Here is a 26293-nt window from a genome sequence, read left to right on the forward strand (position 1 = left end):
CAAAGGATCTATGTATTCATTATGAGAACTGTCATGACATGACAGTTGTTTGGTTTCCTCTTTAAATGCAACATTTCTCTTGCAAAACAATGGCATTAAAATGCATTGCTGAGCCCATTTCAGCTCCTTTCTAAATAACATTCAGAGAGGCAGAGGGAGAGGTATGACAGAAAGTGAGCAGGCAATAGATTGGGCATGTGTGGCAATGTTTTTATATGCAGTATTATCAGTCCTAGGATATTAGAGAGACCAGGTGGGTGAGGTAATATCTTTTATTGGACCAACTTCTGTTGGTAAGAGAGGCAAGGTTTTGAGCTACACAGAGCTCTTCCTGAGGTCTGGGAAAGATACTCAGTGTCGTAGCTAAATAGAAGGTCAAACATAGTTTAGCATAAATAGTGAGCATGTATTCTAAGGGACCATTGGAGATGAAGTGGCCAGTTACACCACTCTAATCATAAGACAAAGAGTGGGTTACAGATTGTTGTAAGACCATGATTTTTAGTAACTAGCAAAGTTATGAACATAAGCTCTCTGGCTCGTTATTTGAAGGTGTTGTGCGGGTTTCCTTTGAGGATGAGGACTGAAAGGTCAGATACAGAGTGATTGCTTTGTGAAAAATGTTCACCAGTAGATGATATGGTGCTTTTGTCTTTGATCATTTTCCTGTGAGTTCATTCGAGAGCTTAGTGATGATCTGGTTTTACCCATAGTTGTTGGGGCATTTAGTGCACTGGATGAGGTATGCCGCATATAATAGGCATGCGTACGATCCCTGGATTGTGAAAGGCTGTGTTGTGGGGGTATTGATCATTGTAGCAGTAGAGGAATAGCTGCAGGTTTTGCATTTGTTGTTCTGGCAGGGTCAGGTGCCACTTTCAGTTGGCGTGTCCTGGTCTGTTTTTATATTAGTCCTGGTAGTGCTTTTATTTGAGTCCTAAAGAAGATGTCTGAGCTTCTGCACATTTATGGCTTCATTGTACACAATGGTATTTCCTTTATTGGTCATGGGGAAAACCAAACCATCAAACTAAAAATGTTGAATTTAAGAACAATTTTGTAGTGCACAGAATGGAAATCACTACTGAAACAAATCAGTTATCCAACATTAATCCTTAACATTGCATAATAGAATGTGTAGCTAATATTAATAGTTGTGTACAAAGACAATGCAGAAGTGAGGGTTTGTATTTACAATAATACATTTACACTTTGAGGAGCCAGAATTCATGAACAAAGCTAATCATTTATAAAATTAGTGGGTTCTAAAAATTTCAGTTTTTACATAATTTTTCTTTTGAGAATGTTTTAGTAGATGTTTTTTAAAAATTACTATTTCAGTAGAAAAGTGGTAGAATAGTTAGGTTGAGACTTAATTTAGGCAATAATACCACCAATGACAATTTGTATAAATTGGAGAATACAGAGGTTCCAGTGGGGTTTTTTTGCTCTGCTCCTCTCATTCCAGCTTTATTATTTTATGCTTACCAAAATAAAGGATTTCCCCTTAGTATTTCTTAATTGAGTAAAGGTTCTGTAAGTTGGGCACAGCCACTGAGGTATCATTTTGGAAGAGAAATGTTTTCATGCAGGAAAAAAAATATTAAAAGGACAATTTAGTACGTTGGATAGGAAGAGCTATCTTACCTGTTTTTTTCTTGCAACTTAGTTATTTCATTGGTTTGATCTGAAATCTGCCTTTCTAATTTGTTGGTTGAAAGAGAATGTTCCAGAAGCTGAAGTTCAAGTCTCGTTGTCTGATTTAATACCTAAATAAAATAAATAAATAAATCAACTTTGAAAACCCAGACTAAGTTTTTTTGGCTAGTTATAATTTAATCCTATTCTAGAGTCACTAGTTATCACATGTAGAAAATAAAATAAAAATATGTAGTTTGTCATATAATCTGAAAGATGTACGTATGCATGCATACGTATACTGATTTGGGCATGAATACATTAATTAGGAGTATAATGGAAAATGCTCAGAATTACTGTAGTTTTTTGTTCGACCACTAAACAAATGCATCATAATTTATATTTCCACTTATCTTTATCCTGAGGAATGTTTCAGTGGTGGTTTTCTAAGCCACATTTGTGATTGTGTTTCAAAATTACTTTGTCCATTAGCTTTCTAATGAGGTAGCTGAGAATCAGTATTTGAAATGTATTTACTCTTGGGGGGATTCTGCATGACTGCGTGCCCTCAGAAAATGCCCCTCTCTCGCCTCTTCCCCCCCCCCTCGCAGATTTCCTGTGTTTCCCTGAAGAAAGCAGCTTGCATGGGGGGAGAGCGGGAGGCGACCCTGGTCACAGTTCGGGGGGGATTGCTCCCCTCCAAACAGAAGCGAGGCATGAGGGGGGGCACAGGGGTTACATGCCACTGCCACTCCTCATTCTGCAAACGCAGAGCTGCCCCGATGAAGGAGTCTGTGTCTGTGCTCCACTGGCTCTGCAGCTGAACACCACCTCTTGGGTCCTAGTGCCGATCGTGCTCCCCTTCTGTGTGCTGGGAACCTTCCTATTTTCTATTCTGTGCAACAGTGAGTGCCTGTGGCAGAAGTGGGGAAATGAGAGAAGCGAGGTGGGGGGAAGAGACAGTGGGGAAGGAAGGGGAGGTGGAATAGGGAAGGGGGGAGGGAAATATGGGAGTGAGATGGAGAAGAAAAGGGGATATGGGGAACTGCGGGGGGAAGCGGGAGCCAGGCATGCCGCATCCCCTCGGCAGCAACTGGGGCTCCCCCGTTAAACAGGCCCATCAAACCCTCACCGTGACAAACCCTACCCCCTACTCCTGGACCCCTCTGACGAGCCCCACCCCCCAACCAGCTGCACTTGGACCCCCACCACTCAGACCCCACACCCAGTCCCCCCCGCAGAGTCCCAACCACCTTCACCTAGATCCCCTGCAGAATTTTTAGGTGCAGATTTTTAATTTTTTTGGCGCAGAATTCCCTCGGGAATATTTATTGTATTTGCTCTTTAAGAATAATTTCCGATGTAAGATTCTTCCCATTCTGATGTGAATATATAAAGCATTTTCTTTTAATATGACTGAGTGAAATCCTGGCCATGCTGAAGTCGTTGGGAATATTGCCTTTGACTTCAATGGGACCAGAAAGTCACGGGTGTCTAGAAGTGAAAAACATAATTTGGATTGAACTGTTTACCATGTGACCAAATTTTTAAGAGACTCATTCCATGGTTTCAGTTTTAGTAAATTATTTCCTTATCTAAGTTCCTTTTTATTCAGTAATACATCTACTACTGAAAAAAACAATAGTATTGTGATGTGGCGTGGAAGATTGGTTTTGCTTTGTTACGTTACATTCTTGTGTGTTCTCTAGACAATGTCAGTTTTCTGTTTTAGAATAGCTTTTTTTAGTTCATCAGAATTTGGCTTTAGTTGACAGGAAGAATTGATTACTCACATCCTTCATGTTAAACAGTCATTCAGGACATGATTTCACACTTAAGTGTAATTGAGAATTATTGCCAAAGAATGAGTGTCCTTGAGAGAGCAATTGTTTGGTTAATCTCCATCTGTTATTAATTAAGCTTTTAACCTACTCAACAGTAATTTCAGAGAGAGAGAAAGAAAGTTGTAGTGACAGTCTTTTTCCTAGCTGGGTAATTTCTGTGAAGACTTTACTGTGAGTGAATACAAATATTTTCTCAGCAAGTGAAAAAACATGGGGATCCTTGAAAAATGGTGGTTCTTAGTGATAAAGCCATAAAGATGTATTTAACTTGTTTCTGAATGGAGCCATCAGTTTACCATACAGACTCAAACAAATATATATTGTAGGTGACAAATTACCTCTTCCAAGTAACCAGATAATATCTATAAATAGCAGTATGTGCTGTGAATATTTCTTAGTTAATATTTGTACAGTACTTTGAACATATGAAGCATAACATAAATGCTAAATACTTTATTTCTGTAGAAGATATTTACATATCTGAATTTGCTTACCGTGTTAAAAGAAGTTACAAAATACACAATGCCATTTTACTTCAATCCAGTATTTATCCTTATATATCTTAGCTCTGGTCTACACTATAGGATTAGGTCGATTTTATAATGAATGCGTCTACACAAGCAACCCTGTTCCGTCAACCTAAAGGGCTCTTAAAATCGACTTCTGTATTTCTCCCTGGCGAGGGGAGTAGCACTAAAATCGACCTTGCTGGGTCGAATTTGGGGTAGTGCGGATGCAAATCAACGTTATTGGGCTCCGGGAGCTATCCCAGAGTGCTCTAATGTGACCCCTCTGGACAGCACTTTCAGCTCTGATGCACTAGCCCAGGTACACAGGAAAAGCCCTGGGAACTTTTGAATTTCATTTCCTGTTTGGTTTCAGAGTAGCAGCCGTGTTAGTCTGTATTCGCAAAAAGAGAAGGAGTACTAAGTGAGCTCTAGCTCATGAAAGCTTATGCTCAAATAAATTGGTTAGTCTCTAAGGTGCCACAAATACTTATTTCCTGTTTGGTGGGTGTGGCAAGCTCAGCAGCACAGGTGAACATGCAGTCCCCCTATAATCGCAAATGAGCTCCAGCATGGAGCGAACAGGAGACACTGGATCTGATGCTGTATGGGGAGAAGAATCTGTGTAGGCTGAATTCCGATCAAAAAGAAGAAATGCTAATATATATGCCAAAATGGCACAGGGCGTGATGGACAGAGGTTACAACAGGGACACAGCAGTGCTGCATGAAAGTCAAGAAGCTCAGGCAAGCCTACCAAAAGACAAAGGAGACAAATAGTCACTCTGGGTCAGAGCCCCATACATGCCAATTCTATGATCAGCTGCATGGCATTCTGGGGGGGGGGACCCTACCACTACCCCACCACTGTCCGTGGACACCTGCAAGGGGGGAGTCTCACACAACCGGGAGAAGGATTTTGTGGATGAAGAAGAGAAGGAGGAGTAGTAGGAGGAGAATGTACAGCAGGCAAGTGGTGAATCCGTTCTCCCCAGCAGCCAGGACCTTTTCATCACCCTGAAGCCAATACCCTCCCCAAGGCGGGCTCCCCGACCCTGAAGGCGGAGAAGGCAACTCTGGTGAGTGTACATTTGTAACTACAGTACAGGGTTTAAAAGCAATTGTGTTTAATGTTTGATTTGCCCTGAAGAATTGGGATGCATTCACAGCCAGTACAACAACTGGAAAATTCTGTTAACGTGTCTGGGGATGGAGCGGGAATCCTCCAGGGACATCTCCAGGAAGCTCTCCTGGAGGTACTCTGAAAGCCTTTGCTGAAGGTTTCTGGGGAGGGCTGCCTTATTTCATCCTCCATGGTAGGACACTTTACCACGCCAAGCCAGTAGCAAGTAGTCTGGAATCATTGCAGCACAAAGTGTGGCAGCGAATGGTCCTGGGTTTTGGTGGCATTCAAGCAAGATTCAGTCTTTATCTTTCTGTGTTAGCCTCAGGAGAGTGATATCATTCATGGTCACCTGGTTGAAATAGGGAAATTTTTGTAAGGGAACAGTAAAAGGAGTCCAGGAGAGCTGGCTGTATTTCAAGGAATCCCTGTGGAGGTTACAGGGACAAACCATCCCGATGTGTCGAAAGAATAGTAAATATGGCAGGCGACCAGCTTGGCTTAACAGTGAAATCCTAGCGGATCTTAAACATAAAAAAGATGCTTACAAGAAGTGGAAGGTTGGACATATGACCAGGGAAGAGTATAAAAATATTGCTCGGGCATGTAGGAATGAAATCAGGTGGGCCAAATTGCACCTGGAGCTGCAGCTAGCGAGAGATGTCAAGAGTAACAAGAACGGTTTCTTCAGGTATGTTGGCAACAAGAAGAAAGCCAAGGAAAGTGTGGGCCCCTTACTGAATGAGGGAGGCAACCTAGTGACAGAGGATGTGGAAAAAGCTAATGTACTCAATGCTTTTTTTGCCTCTGTCTTCACGAACAAGGTCAGCTCCCAGACTGCTGCGCTGGGCATCACAACATGGGGAATAGATGGCCAGCCCTCTGTGGAGAAAGAGGTGGTTAGGGACTATTTAGAAAAGCTGGACGTGCACAAGTCCATGGGGCCGGACGAGTTGCATCCGAGAGTGCTGAAGGAATTGGCGGCTGTGATTGCAGAGCCATTGGCCATTATCTTTGAAAACTCGTGGCGAACGGGGAAAGTCCCAGATGACTGGAAAAGGGCTAATGTAGTGCCAATCTTTAAAAAAGGGAAGAAGGAGGATCCTGGGAACTACAGGCCAGTCAGCCTCACCTCAGTCCCCGGAAAAATCATGGAGCAGGTCTTCAAAGAATCAATCCTGAAGCACTTACATGAGAGGAAAGTGATCAGGAACAGTCAGCATGGATTCACCAAGGGAAGGTCATGCCTGACTAATCTAATCGCCTTCTATGATGAGATTACTGGTTCTGTGGATGAAGGGAAAGCAGTGGATGTATTGTTTCTTGACTTTAGCAAAGCTTTTGACACGGTCTCCCACAGTATTCTTATCAGCAAGTTAAAGTAGTATGGGCTGGATGAATGCACTATAAGGTGGGTAGAAAGTTGGCTAGATTGTCAGGCTCAACGGGTAGTGATCAATGGCTCCATGTCTAGTTGGCAGCCGGTGTCAAGTGGAGTGCCCCAAAGGTCGGTCCTGGGGCCGGTTTTATTCAATATCTTCATAAATGATCTGGAGGATGGTGTGGATTGCACTCTCAGCAAATTCGCGGATGATACTAAACTGGGAGGAGTGGTAGAAACGCTGGAGGGCAGGGATAGGATACAGAGGGACCTAGACAAATTGGAGGATTGGGCCAAAAGAAATCTGATGAGGTTCAACAAGGATAAGTGCAGGGTCCTGCACTTAGGACGGAAGAACCCAATGCACAGCTACAGACTAGGGACCGAATGGCTAGGCAGCAGTTCTGCGGAAAAGGACCAAGGGGTGACAGTGGACGAGAAGCTGGATATGAGTCAGCAGTGTGCCCTTGTTGCCAAGAAGGCCAATGGCATTTTGGGATGTATAAGTAGGGGCATAGCAAGCAGATCGAGGGATGTGATTGTCCCCCTCTATTCGACATTGGTGAGGCCTCATCTGGAGTACTGTGTCCAGTTTTGGGCCCCACACTACAAGAAGGATGTGGAAAAATTGGAGAGAGTCCAGCGAAGGGCAACAAAAATGATTAGGGGTCTGGAACACATGAGTTATGAGGAGAGGCTGAGGGCACTGGGATTGTTTAGTCTGCAGAAGAGAAGAATGAGGAGGGATTTGATAGCTGCTTTCAACTACCTGAGAGGTGGTTCCAGAGAGGATGGTTCTAGACTATTCTCAGTGGTGGAAGAGGACAGGACAAGGAGTAATGGTCTCAAGTTGCAGTGGGGGAGGTTTAGGTTGGATATTAGGAAAAACTTTTTCACTAGGAGGGTGGTGAAACACTGGAATGCGTTACCTAGGGAGGTGGTGGAATCTCCTTCCTTAGAAGTTTTTAAGGTCAGGCTTAACAAAGCCCTGGCTGGGATGATTTAATTGGGGATTGGTCCTGCTTTGAGCAGGGGGTTGGACTAGATGACCTCCTGAGGTCCCTTCCAACCCTGATATTCTATGATTCTATGACCTTGTTCATGCTGGGCTGTTTGCACTTGGCTAAAAGGGATCATCCCATAGCCATGCGGCAGGGGGAGAGGTGAAGGGATCATCCCAAATATCCACGCAGAAGGGTGGGGGCAGGTGTGTGCTGCACATCCTGAAAACCACAGCCCCTCCTTTTAAATGGCAAACCCAACCAGCATTGTTTGCTATGGGAAAGGAGGACGCTGCAGTTTGAAAACATTCCCACATGTTACGAAGGCGTTGGAAGCCAAACCCGTGTACCCTTTGGCTTACCATGGCTGCCTGGAAATTGAATTCTGTTGCCCAGCCGTGTGTGATGTGTCACCATACCGGCAGGTGCTCAATATAAAAGGCAAAATGAGACCTTGTACCTAAAGCACATGTGCTATCTGCTGTGAATTGCTTGATTCACTGTGAAAGACTCTCCCTTTTATTCTCAGAAATGTATCATCTTAAATTTTACTCTCCCTTTTTATCCGCCTGCAGCTGCAAATGTTTCTATGCTCCTACTATCATCTCCGTCCCTGAGGTTATCACAGATCAGAAGGCGAAAAATATGCACTTGCAATTACATGTTTTCCAAGCTCATACAGTCCTCCCGCACTGATAGGGTACAGCTGAACGCATGGAGGCATTCAGTGGCAGAGTCCAGGAAAGCAGTAAGTGAGCATGATGAGAAGAGGCAGGATGCAATGCTGAGGCTAATGGGGGAGCAAACGGATATGCTTAGGCATCTGGTGGAGCTGCAGGAAAGCCAAGAAGCGCACAGACCGCCACTGCATCCACTGTACAACTGCCTGCCCTCCTCCCCAAGTTCCATATCCTCCTCACCCAGACACCCAAGAACGCGGGCGAATGGGGGAGGAGGGAAAGCGGGGAGGCTCCGGGCACCCAGCCACTCCACTCCAGAGGATGGCCCAAGCAACAGAAGGCTGTCATTCAAACAGTTTTGATTTGTAATGTGGCTACAATAAGCAATGTGTTCTTGTCCTTCCCTCCTCCCCCTCCCCACCCGGGCTACCTTATCAGTTATCTCCCTTTTTTTTAATTAATAAAGAAAGAATGCAAGGTTTCAAAACAATAGTGACTTTATTTCCATTGCCAGCTGTGATCGAAGGGGGGAGGGTGGTGGCTTACATGAAATTAAAATCAACAAAGGGGGTGGGTTTGCATCAAGGAGAAACACACATACAATTGTCAAACCGAAGCCTGGCCAGTCATGAAACTGGTTTTCAAAGCCTCTTTGATGCGCAGTGCGCCTACCTGTGTTCTTCTAATCACCCTGGTGTCTGGCTGTTCAAAATTGGCAGCCAGGCGATTTGCCTCAATCTCCCCCTTACTCTCACAGATATTATGGAGCACACAGCGAGCAGTAATAACAATGGGAATATTGGTTGCACTGAGGTCTAACCTAGTCAGCAAACAGCACCAGAGAGCTTTTAAACGTCCAAAGGCACATTTTACCATCATTCTGCACTTGCTCAGCCTATAGTTGAACTTCTCCTTACTACTGTCCAGCCTGCCTGTGTATGGCTTCATGAGCCATAGGAACAAGGGGTAGGCTGGGTCTCCAAGGATAACTATTGGCATTTCAACATCCCCAATGATAATTTTCTGGTCTGGGAAGTAAGTCTCTTCTTGCAGCTGCTCAAACAGCACGGAGTTCCTAAAGATGCGAGTGTCATGCACCTTTCCCAGCCATCCCACGTTGATGTCAGTGAAAAAGTCCCTTGTGATCCACTAGTGCTTGCAGCACCATTGAGAAGTACCCCTTGTAGTTTATGTACTGGTTGACAAAGTGATCCGTTGTCAAGATAGGGATATGCGTTCCGTCTATTGCCCCACCTCAGTTAGGGAAACCCATCCACTATGACCTGCACATTTCCCAGAGTCACTAACCTTGATAGCAGAACGTCAGTGATTGCATTGGCTACTTGAATCACAGCAGTCCCTACAGTAGATTTGCCCACTCCAAATTGATTCCCGACAGACCAGTAGCAGTCAGGTGTTGCAAGCTTCTACAGTGCTATCACCACTCGCTTCTCAACTGTCAGGGCAGCTCTCATCTTGGTATTCCTGTGCTTCAGGGCCAGGGAAAGCAATTCACAGAGTTCCAGGAAAGTGGTCTTACGCATGCGAAAGTTTCACAGCCACTGGGAATCATCCCATACCCGCAAGATTATGTGGTCCCACCAGTCTGTGCCTGTTTGCCAGGCCCAGAATCGGCATTCCACTGTATCAACCAGCCTTACTGCAGCCATGATGTCTCAATTGCCATGTCCTGTGCTTTCAGGAATGTCTGTGTCCATGACCTCCTCACATGTCCTCATGCTGCCGTCTCTTAGCCAGGTTCCGCACATACTGCAGTATAGTGCACGAGGTGTTTACAATGCTCAGAACAGCAGTGGTGAGCTGAGCGGGCTCCATGCTTGCCGTGCTATGGCGTCTACACGTGTAACCCAGGAAAAAAGGTGCCAAATGATTGTCTGCCATTGCTTTCATGGAGGGAGGGGAGACTGACGACATGTACCCAACACCACCCGCGACAATGTTTTTGCCCCATCAGGCATTGGGAGCTTAACCCAGTATTCCAGTGGGCAGAGGAGACTGCGGGAACTGAGGGATAGCTTCCCACAGTGCAATACTCCGTGAGTCAATGCTAGCCGTGGTAGTGAGGACGCACTCTGACGACTTAATGTGCTTAGTGGGGACATACACAATCGACTGTTTAAAATCGCTTTCTAAAGATCGACTTCTATAAAATTGACCTAATTTCATAGTGTAGACATACCCTTACTCTGCAATTTAGAACTGTTTGTTTGCTGAGGCATTTAGAAAAAATCAGTTTTTGATGATTTGTTTGCTAGCAGACTTTTCAATTAGAGCAATAATTAATGATACACCTTTAAATTCATTCATTTTGAAAACTGTGTGTCACTTATTGTGTGGTAATAATTGTTAAATTGTTTTTTTTGTTTGTTTTTTTAACTACAGCAATAAGATAAAAGAAGGTATGTGGTTATTCAGTAGTGACCATACTTGTGGATGCAATTGTCTTGAGCCTTAAACCAGTGCTGGAACTCTGTAAAGTTTTTCCACTTTTAGTATGGGAACTTCTCAGTTTCTTTTAAAGACCCACACTTGAATTGGGACTTCACACTGAAGTCAACTAGAAAAAAAATTGCCCTTTACTTTTTCTAGTAGCTTCCTCTAATTCCTCAGCCTTTCTTCCATGAATTTAATCTTCTTGTGGTTCATCCCACAGTGAAATCATAAAAATGTACTTATGACATTAGTGTCTTATGGTGGAAATGACTCTGATTATCCTAGATTCATTATGATATCATAACAGTGTTCACAAGGAGAGAATAAGCTATCATGGAGGACACTTATTGATTAGGAAAAAATAAAATAAAGAGCAGAAATAAGAATCATTTTTATTTTTACAGTACTCTGAAGCCTAGAAAGTCATTTAGCAGATCAGAAGCATAGTCCCTGTCCCAAAGAAAATAAAACTCCAGGTTAGCTGTGACTTGACAAATTGGACGTGAATAATCAGGAAGGGGAAGTAGTATGGGTTACAGCAGATCATATGATTATTCAATTTAGGCTGGGGCAGATCTTGGAGGTTTTAAATGTATTATTTATTAAAGAAATATGCAACTAACATTTTAAAATTTCCCTGTTATGACAATCCCTTGTATGGGTTGCTCCAAAGACCACTAAAGTCAATGAAAATCTGAAATGTATTACTTACTTGAGCTTCAACATCTGTCAACTTGCGGGTCTGTTCAGCTGTTTGATTCAGTAGGTTTGTGCCTATTTCAATCATTACTGCAGTCTGATTCTGCACTGCATTTTGCTGGATCTCTACCATTTCTTTCTTCATATTGTCTTGGATATAATTCTCAAGCTACAAGAGGAAAAGAAAGATAATTGCTTTCTTTACATTTTTGTTTAAGAATACAGTCAACATGCAGATTAGCTCCACCAGAAGGAGCAACAGCAGGAGTGCGTGCCGAGTTAAAGATCTTGTGGCCACCAGAGTTAATCACTATTACGTAGAACTATTCTGGGCAGGTGTAGAAATAGAATCATAGAATATCAGGATTGGAAGAGACCTCAAGAGGTCATCTAGTCCAACCCCTGCTCAAAGCAGGACAAATCCCCAGTTTTTGCCCCAGATCCCTAAATGGCCCCCTCAAGGATTGAACTCACAACCCTGCGTTTAGCAGGCCAATGCTCAAACCACTAAGCTATCCTTCCCCCCTCAAATGCTCAGAACAGCAGCGGTGAGCTGCTATATTACAACTATATTTGTCACCCTAAGGAATCAATGAGATTCCTTTTATAATCCAACACATTTTGAAAGGTTCATTCTTTAGTCTGAAGCTGCCAGGCTGTGCCTATATCTTGTTTTATTCAAAACCATTCACAAAACCAAATCCATAGAGTCTGAGATGAAGGATCAAAATGGACTCTTTAAAATCATTTTATGGATTTCAGTACTATGGGAGTTTTTTTTAAAAAAAGGTATTCTTTCAAAATCTCAGGATTTTAGAGCTTATATGAGTAAAATAAATAAAAACTTTCTGTTTGAGGATCTGAGAGGTTTTGGTCTCTATGATGAAACCTGTTAAAGAAAGAAAAGGAAGCTGGCATCTCCGAATTACATTTCAGAATTTCTGAAGGTCTACAGGCTTATAAAGCATCGAGGCCTTTCAGAAGAATTAGGAATAAAAGAAAGAAACCCCTGTTTGCTGAAGGGCCAGGTGTTTTCCCAGTGCTTTGGAATTAGAATAGAGCATCTCTCTCAAAACCCAACATCTTTATGGGGTTAAATATAGCGCACAAACCCCCTTTTCTCTTTTTACTGCTGCTTGAAGAGAAAAAGTCTCTAACCATAGTCAATACATGAGACTTTAGTGAGTTTTAACTTGATGGGAATTCTGCATCTTCGTTATTACATTAAGATTTTTGGGGGGGAAATGTTCAAACTCCAGCTGCAAAATTTTTTAAATTATCTGTTTTTTTATATTTGTTTTAATTCAGAAACTGATTTACCTGTAAATTCCCAGAAAATCTGTGTACTCGAAAGTGCTGTAATTTTGGAGAGAATACACAGTATTTGTCCTGCATAGTAAAGTGGTTACATTCCTGTTTTTAAATGCAAAATTCAATTCAGCCTTAAAAAGAAGCACAGCTCACAGAACCACATAATAAACAGACTTCAAAGGTTCTGTTTTGAAGGATCGGGGAAAGGAGGTAGATTTCTGATAGAATTTGAAAGAAGGCACAATATGACAATATTCTAACTGCACCATGCAGTGATATTCTCCAAGGTTTTTTTGTCATGGAAGTTGGTACTGGATGAAATTTTTGTGTAAAAACCATATGTTTAATACATGTTAATGACACCTAATTAAAGAAAGTAACCCTGAGTGAATTCACAGAAAAGTAACCCTTTTAACACAGGTTTTGATCCCAAAGCTTTTAGAAGGAGTTAAAAAAAATACTTTAAAAATTAGTTTATTTCATAGTATAACGATGATAAAACATTTTTAGACACACATATAAAGCATGTGTCTGTTAATAGAAAATTATCTTTCAGCTGTTGGTTTGAGTATATTATTAATCACTTGCAGAAAGAATTGACTTGCCAGTTCTTAGTTAAATGAAGAATCTTTGTGATCCATATTGTTTAGTTTGTGTTCATCTTACAGAACAACTTTGCTAATACACTAACAAATGATTTGTGCTTTTCTGGAGACATTTTATTTTGTACTTTATCCATTTAAAATTATAAATGAGATTTTGGTTTTGTCGTCTTGAATGTTAAATGGTTTATCTAAACAAACTAAACATTCGTGTTCTTGGCAGCAATAATTCTTTTATTAATACACACATTAAAATCCCTACTTTGCCAAATGTCAACCCGCATGAATGGCACGAATAAGCATATAGTACATGATGCAGATCTCAGTCTCAAAGATCCCTGGGTGGAGTGAACAATCAAACATTTTAATCAAAGTGGGCTCATCCTGCTAACAGCCACATTTATGCCCCAGACAATGACAGATATGTGCCATGAACCATGAGTCCCTAACCCACCCTTGTAACCCAACTAATGAAGCCTTGCCATAGTAAAAGGACTTGACGATGAAATTAACTAAAAACTAAAACAAAAGGGAAACAGATTAGCTCATTTATTGTGGGTGGATGTAAAGTATCATCAGAATATAATTAGTGAATTTAAATTAAACTCATTTTTATTAATATAACATTAATTATGAGTATTAATCTAATTTATAACACAGTTAACAACATCTGTATTTTAACATCTAATTTTAAGATGTTAGCATCTCTAAGGAGGGAGTGAAAATAATAGTAGGTGGAAATAAGTTATTCTGGTAACTATGATTAAAGCATGATGCTAACAAATTGGTTGAAGTAACTGATATCTGCTATTGAAATGAGCATGATCTTTTATTTAGTTTTCAGTCCAGAAAACATAAATCTAATACAAATTACCTCTCAGCAGGATGAGATGGGAGGAGAGAAGAGAACTCACAGCAATTACTAGTAACTGCTTGCTTATTCCCTTATAGCATTCTGATACTACTGTGCATGCAGTGTGATTATAATCTCGGACTACACTGAGGATTTCAGGGAAATCTCTCACAGATACTTTAGCACTGGCACAACTCCTCTGGTACTAGCAACAATGGTAAAAATGCCTCCAGCTGAACTACACTAGTGCCTCTACCATTGTTAACCTTGTGGGATCTGCATTTCTATTTGTGAAATGGTACACAATTTCCGTGAAATCCTCAATATAGACTTTGTCTACGCTACCACTTTTGTCCGTCAGAGGTGTGAAAAAAGTTTCACCGACAAAAGTGCTGGTGTGGAGAGGCTCTCCTGCCGACATAGCTAATGCTGCTGATTGGGGTGGTTTAATTATGCTGGCAGGAGAGCTGTCTCCTGCCAGCAAAGAGTGGCTACCGGTGAGACCTTACAGCAGTACAGCTGTAGCGGTATAGCTCTACTGCTGTAAGGTCCGTAGTGTAGACATAGCCTTAGCCATCAATAGAATATAAGGCTATCTGAGGTTGGGTCATCAGCACTAAAACAACCATTCAGGCTCCCGAAGAGATCTCCCAGGTTCTGCAATAAAGGAGATGCAGTTAAGAAGAGAAAGCTGTAGCAAGTAGGTCACTGAGAGATTTCAGCTCTCTGGGAAAGTGCACACCCAACAGACAGAGGAAAATGGACAATCCATTGCTAAAGAGAGGAGAAATGTACTGTACCCACCCTCCTAAGAGAAAAATAGAGCAGAAGAATTCATTAAGCTTGGTACTTTGATTAGATGGCAGAGGAGGAAAGCCTGAACTGCCCACTCACTTGTGAAGAAGTATCTGAGGAGTAAACTCAGAGAAGAGAGATGTGAGGGGGAAAAAAACAAGAAAAGGCTCCTAAGCCGCTTACCTCAGTTTGTTGGAGGGATCTAGAGAGGAGAATTTTTTGAGCATAGCAGAGGTTTTCTGAGAAACTAGAAACAGTTTCATTCCCATAAGGTGACAATTGGACACCTAACAGAATGGATTTAGGAATAGTCTGTAGTACAGTAGGTTTGCCAGGATAGCTATACCGGCAAACTCTCTTAATATAGCTTATCCTGGATCCCCAAATGAAATAAACTATACCATCAAAAACACTTTTTGGGTAGTATAACTGCATCTAGTATAGGGCCTCTGCCATTAAAGAAATAGTTTTTTTTTTTGTTTTTTGTTTTTAAACCCTCCTCTAACTACTATACCAGCAAAAATTTTAAGTGTAGACTTGGCTTAACACTTAGCGGTACATTGTGAGGGTAGCAGTAAGAGGAGGTGTCCTCACAAAGTCATCCTATCTCTGTGGTCAAGAGACCTGCAATGTCAGTTGATCATTTTCTTATAGTTTGTTTAAAGCCCTGCTCTCTCCCCTCTTGTTCTTTTCTCTGACAAACACTGAGAAATATGGTGAGACATGAAAGTAGGAGACATAGCAAACCTCCATATTTTCAGCAGAGGAGGCAAGAGTTTGAGAAGGCCATTTCTGACCCTCTTTTTATGTTAATCCTGTTTTTCAGCATTCCTATTAATCCCTTCCCCCAGAAATAGCTATAGTGGTTGTCTTTGCATATAGTGCTACAGTAGCGCAGCTATCGCATGTTAGTGAAGACACTATTCTGCCAACAGGAGAGTGTCTCCCCTTGGCATAGTTAATCCACCTTCCCAAAGAACTCTCCCATCAACATAGTGCTGTCTACATAGAGGGTTAGATAGGTATAACTGTTGCTCAGGGGTTTGGATTTTTCATACCCGTGAGTGACGTAGCTATACCAATATAGATCTGTAGTGTAGGCTTGGTCGTAGTTGTCCTCAGACTTTGATTATGTTCAGCAGTGTGCTCTGCAAATTATGTATTTTAAACTTTTGTAAAATACTAAACATTATTTGGCATTATGGAACACGAGTGAGTTAATATTCAAACTTACAAAGAGCTCTTCTTCAGGTCTGCGAAACATACTCAGAGTGTCACAGCTAAATACAAACAGTTGAACATATTTCAAGGGACCATTCATGGTAAAGTGGCCCATTAACAGCTCTCTAGTCATAGATGGGGAAGAGGGGGGAAAAGCTGGGGGTGAATTAAGTGGGTTATAGACTGTTGTAAGAAGACCTAAAGGTATAGAATCTAGCAAAGTTATGAATTAAAGCTCAAGGCTTGTCTTTTGAGGGTGTTGTGCAGGTTTCCTTTGAGAACGAGGATTGAGAGGTCAGATATAGAATGATTGCTTTGTGAAAAGTGTTCACCCACAGGTATATTTGTTTTTGTCATTTATTGTTTTTCTGTGTGAGTTCATTCAAGAGCTTAGTGATTGTCTGGTTTCATCCACATAGTTGTTGTTGGGGCATTTAGTGCACTGGATGAGGTACAGCACATGTTGTGATAGGCATGTGTAGGACGCATGGACTGTAAAAGGTGTGTTGTGGGGAGTGTTGATCATAGTAGCAGTGGAAATATGTGTACAGGATTTGCATATTTTATGGTAGGGTCAGTACTGCTTTGAGTTCGTGTGTCCTGATCTGTGGGGAGCATACTTCTGATGAGGAGGTTGGTGTGTGTGAAGGCCAGAAGATGGTGTTCAGGAACAATTTCTTTCAGGATGTGTTCCCCATGTGTATGGATATCCCAATGTGGGCTGGTAGGTGACAACTAGAGGTGTGTGCTCAGAGGGGGCTTTATTTTTGTATTGAAGCAGGTTCTTCTAGGGTATTTGGGATGGCCTGTTTCATAATGCAATCTGTTTCTCTGCAGTGTCCTTATTTCATGAAAGTGGTGGTAAGTGTGTTAAGGAATATATCTTGGACTTCCTGTCGTACCTGAGTTCCTGGCTGTAGATAACAGATTTCTTGGTGTTTGGCATGGTCAGTGGATCTGTGAAGATAGATCCATGGGTTTCTTGTATATAGTTGTCTCTAGGGTTCCATTGTTGAAGCTGATTGTGGTGCCCAAGAAGTGGATGTTAGTATGGGCGTGTTCTACAGAGAGTTTGATGGATGGGTGGTAGGGTTATTGAAGTTGTGGTGTAAATCCTGTGAGGGAGTTTAGGTTATCCCTCAAGAGGATGAAATATCATCAATGTAGCTCAAGTATATCATTGGTTTCATGCTGCATTCAACCAGAAATTCTTCTTCAAGGTGGCCCATGAAGAGGTTGGCATACTGGGTAACCATCCTACTATTCATGGCTGTCCTCATACTTTGTCCAAAGTGTTTTGTTCTTGAATGTAAAATTGTTATGTGTGAGGATGAAATGGATGAGTTTGACCATTTGATTGAGGTAGATATCTCAGGGTTTGAGATATCTGGTAAATATTTGAGGCAGACAGCGATGCCATCATTGAGTGATGTTGGTGTATAGGTAGGTGACATCCATGGAGGTAAGGTTGGTGTCTCTTTCACCAACAGAAGTTGGTCAAGTAAAAGATATTCCCTCAACCACCTTGTCTCAATAATGTCCTGAGACCAACATGGCTACAACAACACTGCATACATTATGGAACATAGCAATTATTTCGTGCAATTAATCTCCTAAATTGATTTAGAAAAAATCTGAGGTGAAAAAACTAAAATAAAACAAGGTCTGCATGATATTTAGTTAGGAAAATATGTATAATTGCTTTGTTTCTCTATACTGCATTCACTACGTTGTCTAAGTTTCCTGTTTCTAATTCTCTAGATTTTATTGGACAAAATGAGAGAGATTGAAAGAGTCACTGTAGTCACTTACAAAAAATAAACTATACCTCTAGCACAATTAGGGCCTTGGTCTCACTTTCTTGCCTGTTTCAGAGTGTCTGCTGTATGGCCCCATTCAGTTTCTCACTGGCTGACTGAGTCACATGAGGTAGCATCTGTCCCACAACCTGGAGCACCTTTTAAAGCACTTCCCCCAAATGTACAGATGTGGCAGTGGGAATTAGTTCAGGTGGCCCTGGTGGAACTCCTGGGAGTGCTAACCCACAGATGCATTCTTGCTCAGGCTGGAGATCATAGTGTATATAGACTTAAAATACAAGTCTCTGAAATCTATGTCATTTAAATGACTATGTTTTTTTAATTTAAAGCTAAGAGATTAAATATTACATTTTATGTTTTTATTCAAAATTAAAAGCTACACTAAGTGTTGCTTAAGGTGAAGTTGTTTTCCTGTATGTCAATGAACATGTATAACAGTAAAATATATTTCAGGCTTTATACGAAGGAAAAAGTATAGTTTGGTTAAACATACGAGCATACAAGTCTTCTATCATTCTTACGGGTACAGAAACATTAATATTTTTTCCAGAAATATCAAATTTGAGAAATCTTAAGCCAGTCTTTGACAGTGGGGTTCCTGAACTCAGATTTAGCTATCATGTATACTGTAATATAGAAAGAATGAAAAAAGATATTAATTGTTCTCACCATACTCTGCATTAATTTGCTCACATTTGTCTCTGCATGGCTGTAACTTCTCAGTAATATGAAGGCTAAACACTGTTAAGATTTCTATTTTGCAAACGTTCTAGTTTTCTTTATCTCCATATTTGTTTTCACTTTTTGACAATGTTAGCTATTAACTAAAATGGAAGCATAAATTGAAAATATTGCTAGCACTTTCATGTTCCATTTATATTACTGGACCTAAGGAAACAAATTTTAAAGTATTATCTTCATGTTTAAAAAGAAAAAAGCTAGCTTCATTTGCCTATTTGTGATCATGTTCTCTTTGTATAAAAATTCCCAATTAAAAGTATGTAACATGAGGTTTTTGTTGCAACAGTATTAGAAAAATAAAATAAATCTTATTCCATTTTACTAAAAGCCAAAACGGAATCAGGAATTTAGTGTTCTGCAACTTGAAGAAAAATGAATAGACTATAAAATAAGCACATGATTTCAGGCTGGAAGAAAGTCAGTTTAAAATTGTTTGCAGTGTTGTCAATTTAAAACTGGTTTATTGCTGTTGATGCTTAGGGCAGGAAGTCCCTTTAGACTTCTGTTTCACAAGGGAAAAATAATCCTCTTGAGAATGCATGTGGAAATGCTTGAGAAGCCTGCAGTGTTAGTTCTTTACATGCCCTACTGAGTGTATTTGTGCCAGACCAGGCCTCCTGCTAAGCTTTTGTCTCATCTCTCTTTTCTGTTGTCCCCCCACCATCCCCCCCAAAAACAAAGTGAAAGTAAAAGTAAAAACATAAATGAATAATATCTGGACATCCATTGGGATATATTGGAAAATGTTCACAATACAATTTTAGAATAAAATGCTAAAGGTTTAAGTGATAGTGTTTAGAATAGTAAATAAGCACATTAAAAACAAATTATATGCCTGATGTCCCCTTCAGGGAAATAAACTGTTAAGATAAAGATGAAAATCAAATCTCCATTAATGACATGAAACCTAATGAATATAAATATCTCCATTGTCTTCACAAGCATATATAAAACATGACAATGTCAAGAGAAATAGTCTCATCTGAAAGCACAGTGGTTTATGTGGAGCTTCTCAATACTAAAAGATTTTGTAGCATTATATGAATATTTTCCCTTACGTATTTTGAGCTAACTGCAAATATTGTGACCCAAATGACTATTGTGAAAAAGCACAAGAGTACATAGTAGGTAGAGAGGGATTTTCAGATCTCAAGATATCCAAAAGCTCTTCACAATTCCAAATATTGTAATTTGTAATCTCACATATGCAAATCATATTTTTTCCTAAATAGTTTGCCATTTAAAAGAGAGTGAAGGTATTTAATATCCTTGAAGATATTTAATATTGGGGTGGATGTATATTTTAGACTATCTGGACTATAAATGAAAATGACTCACATCTATTTTAATTTCTGTGCTTGAGGTTTCTTTAAATATTCTCGGCAAATAAATGCATGCTAGAAAACATTGTAATAGTTTTAATCACTTTCTGTATGAAACCCAATGTGTAAATATATCAGTAAAAAGCAAAAAAACCCAACCTATTATATAATCAGAAATAGATTAAATTACCTGAGCTTTTATTCTAAAACACTGTTTTTCAGGATCAAAGCTAAGTGGTATTTGCTCTTAGAAGGCAGGGAAGGAATTCATAAAGTTCCCATTAGTCTAAAAATAAAGGACAAATAAATAAATAAATGTCTGAGTCATTAATGGCATTTTGCCGAAGTTTAGTAGCAATGAAGCCAGGAAGACAGTGAGTCAGTGGTGCTCCTGCTATTCACTAGACTGTGTATAAAAAGTCTTGTGTGAACATAATGAATGGGTTCATCCAAACCACTTTAAGCTATTTAGAGTTAGGACTCCTCGTTTACAAAGAATATAAGTAACCTTGCCACACGTTACTTAATTTTTTATTCAAGATTCGTGTCAGGCCAGACTTTCATTATAACCAATTAAATATTCTCACTTTTTTGGAGAGGATGTGGGATATCTAAAGCCTTTGCATTGTCAGTATTAGTAATATTTGTACAGCACCAATAATGAGCGGGGACCTTTTGCAAACGGGTATAAAGACGTGTTCCTGCCCTGAAGAAAATACAGTCTGAATAAACTGTCAGTACTCGGGAAGTGAAGTAATCCTTAGCTACTTGCTTAGTCTGTTTTCAGCAGGACAGTGAACGGGATAGAACAAATAGACTATAAGTGACTTGCTTCATTAGTAGTACTTATCACCAGGGATGCTCTGGGATCTGTATGCATACAGGTATTGTCCAACAAATGTACTAACACCATGAAGTTTTTAGGAAGTTAGTGGAGCTACTTGGGATTAAGCTCTCTCATTACCTTTTTATTGTACTTTAGTTCCCAGATCCACTGAAGTCTGTCATAAATTTCTCCTTTGAGAAGATACCCTGTTTTACAAATGTCTTATGACATGGGCTGACCTATAATAACTGAATTATTTTAGGAGGTAAAAAGTAAAAACTTCCTTTCAAAATTTGCTCGTAGTGGAAATGCTAGGCATTCACAATTGCTCTAATATTTTATAGTAGTGCTTTTCAGGGAAGCAGTAATCTTACTTTGCACCCGCACCAGAAGAAAGAATGATTTGGAGTTCAGAGATCAAACTAGTTAGGAAACTGGAGAACACAATTAGTCCCTCGTTGGTTATAAAATTTGGGTGCGTCTCATTTCAAGAGTGTTCTCAGTGGACCTTTTAGCGTCAACCTGTTAGGTGCAGAATTATTGGCATTTTCCAGACTTACAGAGAGGGAGCACTGAAAACATTCACAATATTTCTTAAACCCTGGAACACTTTTGACTCCAAGTCAGTAACATTTTGTAAAATAAACCTCCTCTTTCTGAAGAAACTTCATGTGAAAAATCAGCCACTTCTTTTTTTAGGATGAAGACAGGCATGGTTTTGAACATGTAGTATTTTGAACCAGTGCATGCATTGTTGTTTGCTGATGTTCACTTTTAGTGGATTACATTTTATTGCTAACAATATGTGTTGTAATGTTCCTCCCAGTGTCACTTTTTTTTTAAAGTTATTATTTGCAGAGATTTTTCTTTACAGACTGTAGTAACTCTCTCTAGGTTGTTTCCCTTATTGATGTTTTTGAGTGGGTCCTGGGAGCCTCCTGTTAAAATTTCACCACCAAACAGAAGGAAAGGTGAAAAGGATTTCCCTGCCCCTTATGGCGTTAACCTCTCTGGATAGCACTAAAACAAACTTGTCAGAGATGACATCCCTGAGGCTCCTAACAGTACTTCTGAAGAGAAAATGTTTGACCTTTAAGTGGACCAGATTGCACTCAATGGCAGGTCTTTCAGAAAAAATTTAGCTGGGAAGGACCTTATAAGACCACCCTGCTACAAAGTACACAAGCTGAATACTTTGCAACTTAATACATTCGTTTGCCAAATGGTATTTTTTACTCCTTTTCTTTTATTGTTCCCTCTGCACAGTTAGAGCTTTCAAAGTATTCCAACCTGAAGAACAGCTAGGATGCTATTCTGCCTAAGAACTAAGAAATACAAATATGTGGTGGAAGATTGAAGTCCTCCTGTAGGTGACATGTAATATCTCTTAAACAAAACACGACACTGCAAATGCTAATGATGGGAGTAGTGCTTAGTTCTGTGTTTAACATTGACACTCGAGGAAAATTATTTATAAATGTTACCTTAATTAAAATGACTTCCCACCTCAATAGGCTTGTGCTTTGGGGTTAGTTCTCCTCATTTGTTTTGTTAAAAAGGCACCCACACTGCCTGGCTCACTGATGGTCAGAAAACTGGGCAGTCATGTTATAGTGTTGCCTCTTGTGTACAACTCCAGCCAGGACTCCTGAAAGCCAGGAGCCAGATCTTCCACTACTCTGTAAATGAAGCTGCCTCCTCCACACTTCCCAGAACCAAGAGCAGCCACTGTCTGGATAAAGCGGAACCCATTGCCACTGGCATCAAGCCAAGGGAAGCTCCTACCACATCTACTGAGAAATGAAGAGGGATGGAGAGATAAGAAAGTTTAAGTAGTAGGGACTGAGAAGAAATGAGTCTGGGTTGGGAGTCCTGAATAACAGGGGAAGTGGGGAAGGAGAAGGCTGGGCTGGGGAAGCTGGGCCCAGAATGAGTTAGAGGAGGAAATAAAGGGGTCCAAGCGCTAGAAAAAAACTGGACATGAACTGGTCATGTAAGTGGCTGCATGTGGAAGGAGGCCAAAGAGTCTTCAGGAGTAATGAATTGCAGGGAAAAGGGCTGAGAACTGATTTTAAAAACGGGTGGAAGGAAGGGGTTATTTTTGTATTTGCTTGAGGCTAAAGAGAATTGATTGCAAAGTTGGTGGGGAAATTCATTTGGAAAAATTATTGTAAGTGAAAGGAGGATGGAGAATTAATTTTATATGAAAGGAAATGGATTGGATGGGGAACTGAGAAAGAGAGCTCTCTCATGTGCTAGAGGAAGGGAGGAAGGTGGGGTAGTCTGTGTGATTGTGATTGGCTGGATGAAAAAGGAAGTGTTTCATGAGATGGCCTCACTATTAACAGGTTTCAGAGTAACAGCCGTGTTAGTGTGTATTCGCAAAAAGAAAAGGAGTACTTGTGGCACCTTAGAGACTAACTAATTTATTTGAGCATCCGATGAAGTGAGCTGTAGCTCACGAAAACTTATGCTCAAATAAATTGGTTAGTCTCTAAGGTGCCACAAGTACTCCTTTTCTTTTCACTATTAACAGTTGCTCTACAATATGACAGTGCTTGGGACTCACTGCTCTAATGTACTATTCTGTTGTCTTCCTGGGATATTTTTTTTAAAAAGCTTCAAAAGAAAAATGCAACAATCTAGTAACAAGACCCTTGCTGGAGCACAGTCCCCTTGTTTGGCAAACAGTATTTTTACATCTTTTGCTGTTTAATGGTCTCATAATCCTTGTATGTGCAATGGTTAGTACTTTCAAATGCGGCCATATTGTTTATATTGTGTTGTGGCTGACATGCCCTTCTAAGTATCTCTTTATTAACCTTAGATGTTGCCCTTTTGGAATTTGTACCATGTTTCATTATGTGTAAAGAATCTTTCAAAAAGCTTGGTTGTTAAAGGCTCCAGAGAGAGTCATGATGATATCCTTTTATTTAGTATTTATTTGTATCTGATTATAAAATAAAAGTTGAGGTGACAGGATAGAGGCTGAGGAGGTGTGTGAAACAGAAGTGCAAACGCAGGGATAGATACTATGGGCCAAAGTCAGCCCTCATGCAAGCAAGCTCTATTGAAGTCAACTGTGTCACTTTCATTCCGATATATGTGTCTCAAGTTTGGGTATATTGTAATTGACTGTTCATCTAAAACTCTGTGACCTTTTGCTTTATCCAGCTGTGAAAATTGGGTCTAAGGAGGGGAGCCTGGTGTTTACTGAGTTTGACTTGCTCTGTTTTTGGAAAGCCTTATAGATGTATTTAATTAGCTTACATTTCTGAAGGGATCAAGCAGAGACAAACAAGGGAATTGTTTCTTTAAACCCATGAAGCTGCACTGGGGGAGTTTTCTTGCACATTAAATTGAGACTGATTGCACAGGTTACCCCCTGTTACAATGTAGGGAAATGTAAAAATGTACTGCACAGCTAGGCCAATGTATCTCAGTCTTGATCTGTGCCATTCTTGGCATTCTAGCACTGACTTCTTCCAGGACAGATATTGCCAATTGTGCCACATTCTGTGTTGGTTTGTATTTTAAAAAAGCAAGAAATAGAGGATTACTGTTACTTGCCTGATTAGTGCCACTTAAGAGGATGCTTTATACTGTATTTGGTTACAAAACTGAACAAATTTGAACTAAGTGTCCAGAAGCTGACCAGTCCTTGTTGTGACTGAAATGAAGTGGGAGAAAAAATAGTTGTTTACCAAACAATTGATCTCAATTAACAAAATGTTGCTGTTGAAAGTAAAAATCTATGGGAAATATGTTCCATTATTCTTTAGCCTGAGCCCAATATATCAGTAAACTCTCTCAAGCAACTGATTCCTGATGGATTATACAGATGTCACTAACCTGGATGGTTCTTGTAATGGAAGATAAAACTCTGGAAATATTTAAGTGATGGCTTTCACATCTCTGTTTTGGACTGATGTGTTTATCTTTTGAGCACGGGATTTGAAGGTACTAATCCTCATTATAAAAAGCAACACTTTTTCCTATTCCAAATAATTGAAATTTTCTTCTCCTAAAAGTTCTAGCATATAGTCCTAAAAAGCCAAAGAAATTTACAAATTACAGAATATACATATAAATTTTTTTATTCTGGTATTATCTTAACTCGTATTCCATTTGCTAGAAACAATCCCATTCTATTTAACTAGAATTGGAAAATGAAGAGAATTGAGACATCATGTTTTATATGCTAACTTTGGGGTCAAATTTAATTATCCAGGTCATGAAAGTTTCATTTTTTGTTTTTTTTTTTTTGTTTTTTTAGTATACTTGTCAGTTTTCATTATCACAATGAGTGCGCTAACATAAGATTTTTCAGAGTCTAAAAATATAAATAATAAATAGATATGCCTGTTCAAGAATTCCTGTTGCACTAGACACAGCTGTTGCAATGTGTTCTACAGGCTTTCCTCTCTAGAAAATTTAAGATGAATAAGGCTGCCTTTGCTGTTCCGCGGGACATTGTAAAATTTCAGTTGTTGTATAAAGTCAACGATATATAGTTGAGGTGATATGAGTGAAGGGTACTCTATAATCTCTAATTCTGTTCAGTACTCAAGCTGCACATGATACGAAACCTACAACTGTAAGGTATGATTTTCACTAGAGTATCAGATGGTGTCATAGGATATTGCACATTGCTTGGTTTCAGCAGGAATCTCTGAAGTCCATTGGTCTGGAAAGAAGTGGGCCAACTGCTGATTCACCAGCACCTTTTAGATGTTCTTCAAATGTCACCCATCCAGGGAAGGGATATCTCATTTCCAGGCCTCTTGTAAAGGAGAGAGCAAGTAAGAGAAAGTCAAGGTCGTTGGGGAAGAGGAAGATGACTGAGGATAGGGAGTCTTTGTTATAGCCCCAGTAGGGCTGGAAGTCCTTGGGATAAGCTAACAAACATTTTGAGGCTTTTTGGAGGGAGCAGTGTAGAGACAGAGCGCCTGTAGCTTCATAGACTTCCCAAATTAATACATAATAATTCCTTAGTAGTATACTAGAATCAACATTCTATAAATTATATGGGGGGAGGGGAGGAGTCTATTCACCATCAGAGAACTCTAGACTAATTCCTGTCCATGCTAGTTGCTGGATGCATTTTGACTCAAATCTTTCAGTATCCTAATTTGAGGTTTAGCCATGCTATACAGGCTGATGAAGACAAAAAGCATTTGCAGTAATATGTTTATGGTGTGATGCAGTGAAAATGCAGAAAGCAAGCTGTTAAAGAAGGGAGTTAATGCCATATGACATGCTTTCTTGGGCAACTTGAATTCTGACACTGAGTGTGTTTGCAGAACCATTTAGGTGTGGAATCTCTTGATACAAAATTTGGATCTGGATTTTGTAATCTGAAGTGTTCTTGAACATTGTGTGGTTTATTTGGAGTGTAAGGCACTTGAGATGCACCAAACAGAGCATTCCATCCTGTCTTAAAGAGCAAACGTGTATTTTCCCTTGTACTCTGGAGA

At 40.2% G+C, this 26293-nt stretch overlaps 2 protein-coding genes across 4 annotated transcripts in view; one reads left to right on the top strand and one right to left on the bottom strand.

Annotated features, from left to right (window-relative positions):
- Window positions 1-26293, top strand: part of MCPH1 (microcephalin 1) — a 231582-nt gene that overhangs the window by 143966 nt on the left and 61323 nt on the right. The window lies entirely within an intron of this gene.
- ANGPT2 (angiopoietin 2) overlaps window positions 1-26293 on the bottom strand; it is a 71826-nt gene that overhangs the window by 38241 nt on the left and 7292 nt on the right. For both annotated transcript variants that reach the window (XM_084623436.1, XM_084623435.1), the window contains exons 2-3: window positions 11339-11494; window positions 1648-1769 (exon numbers count right to left, since the gene is read on the bottom strand). In XM_084623436.1, coding sequence (XP_084479562.1) covers window positions 1648-1769; window positions 11339-11494 — 278 coding nt within the window. The remainder of the gene's footprint in view (window positions 1-1647; window positions 1770-11338; window positions 11495-26293) is intronic.

This window comes from Lepidochelys olivacea (assembly GCF_965140295.1).
Source record: "Lepidochelys olivacea isolate rLepOli2 genome assembly, chromosome: 3".
Classification (NCBI taxonomy): Eukaryota; Metazoa; Chordata; order Testudines; family Cheloniidae; genus Lepidochelys; species Lepidochelys olivacea.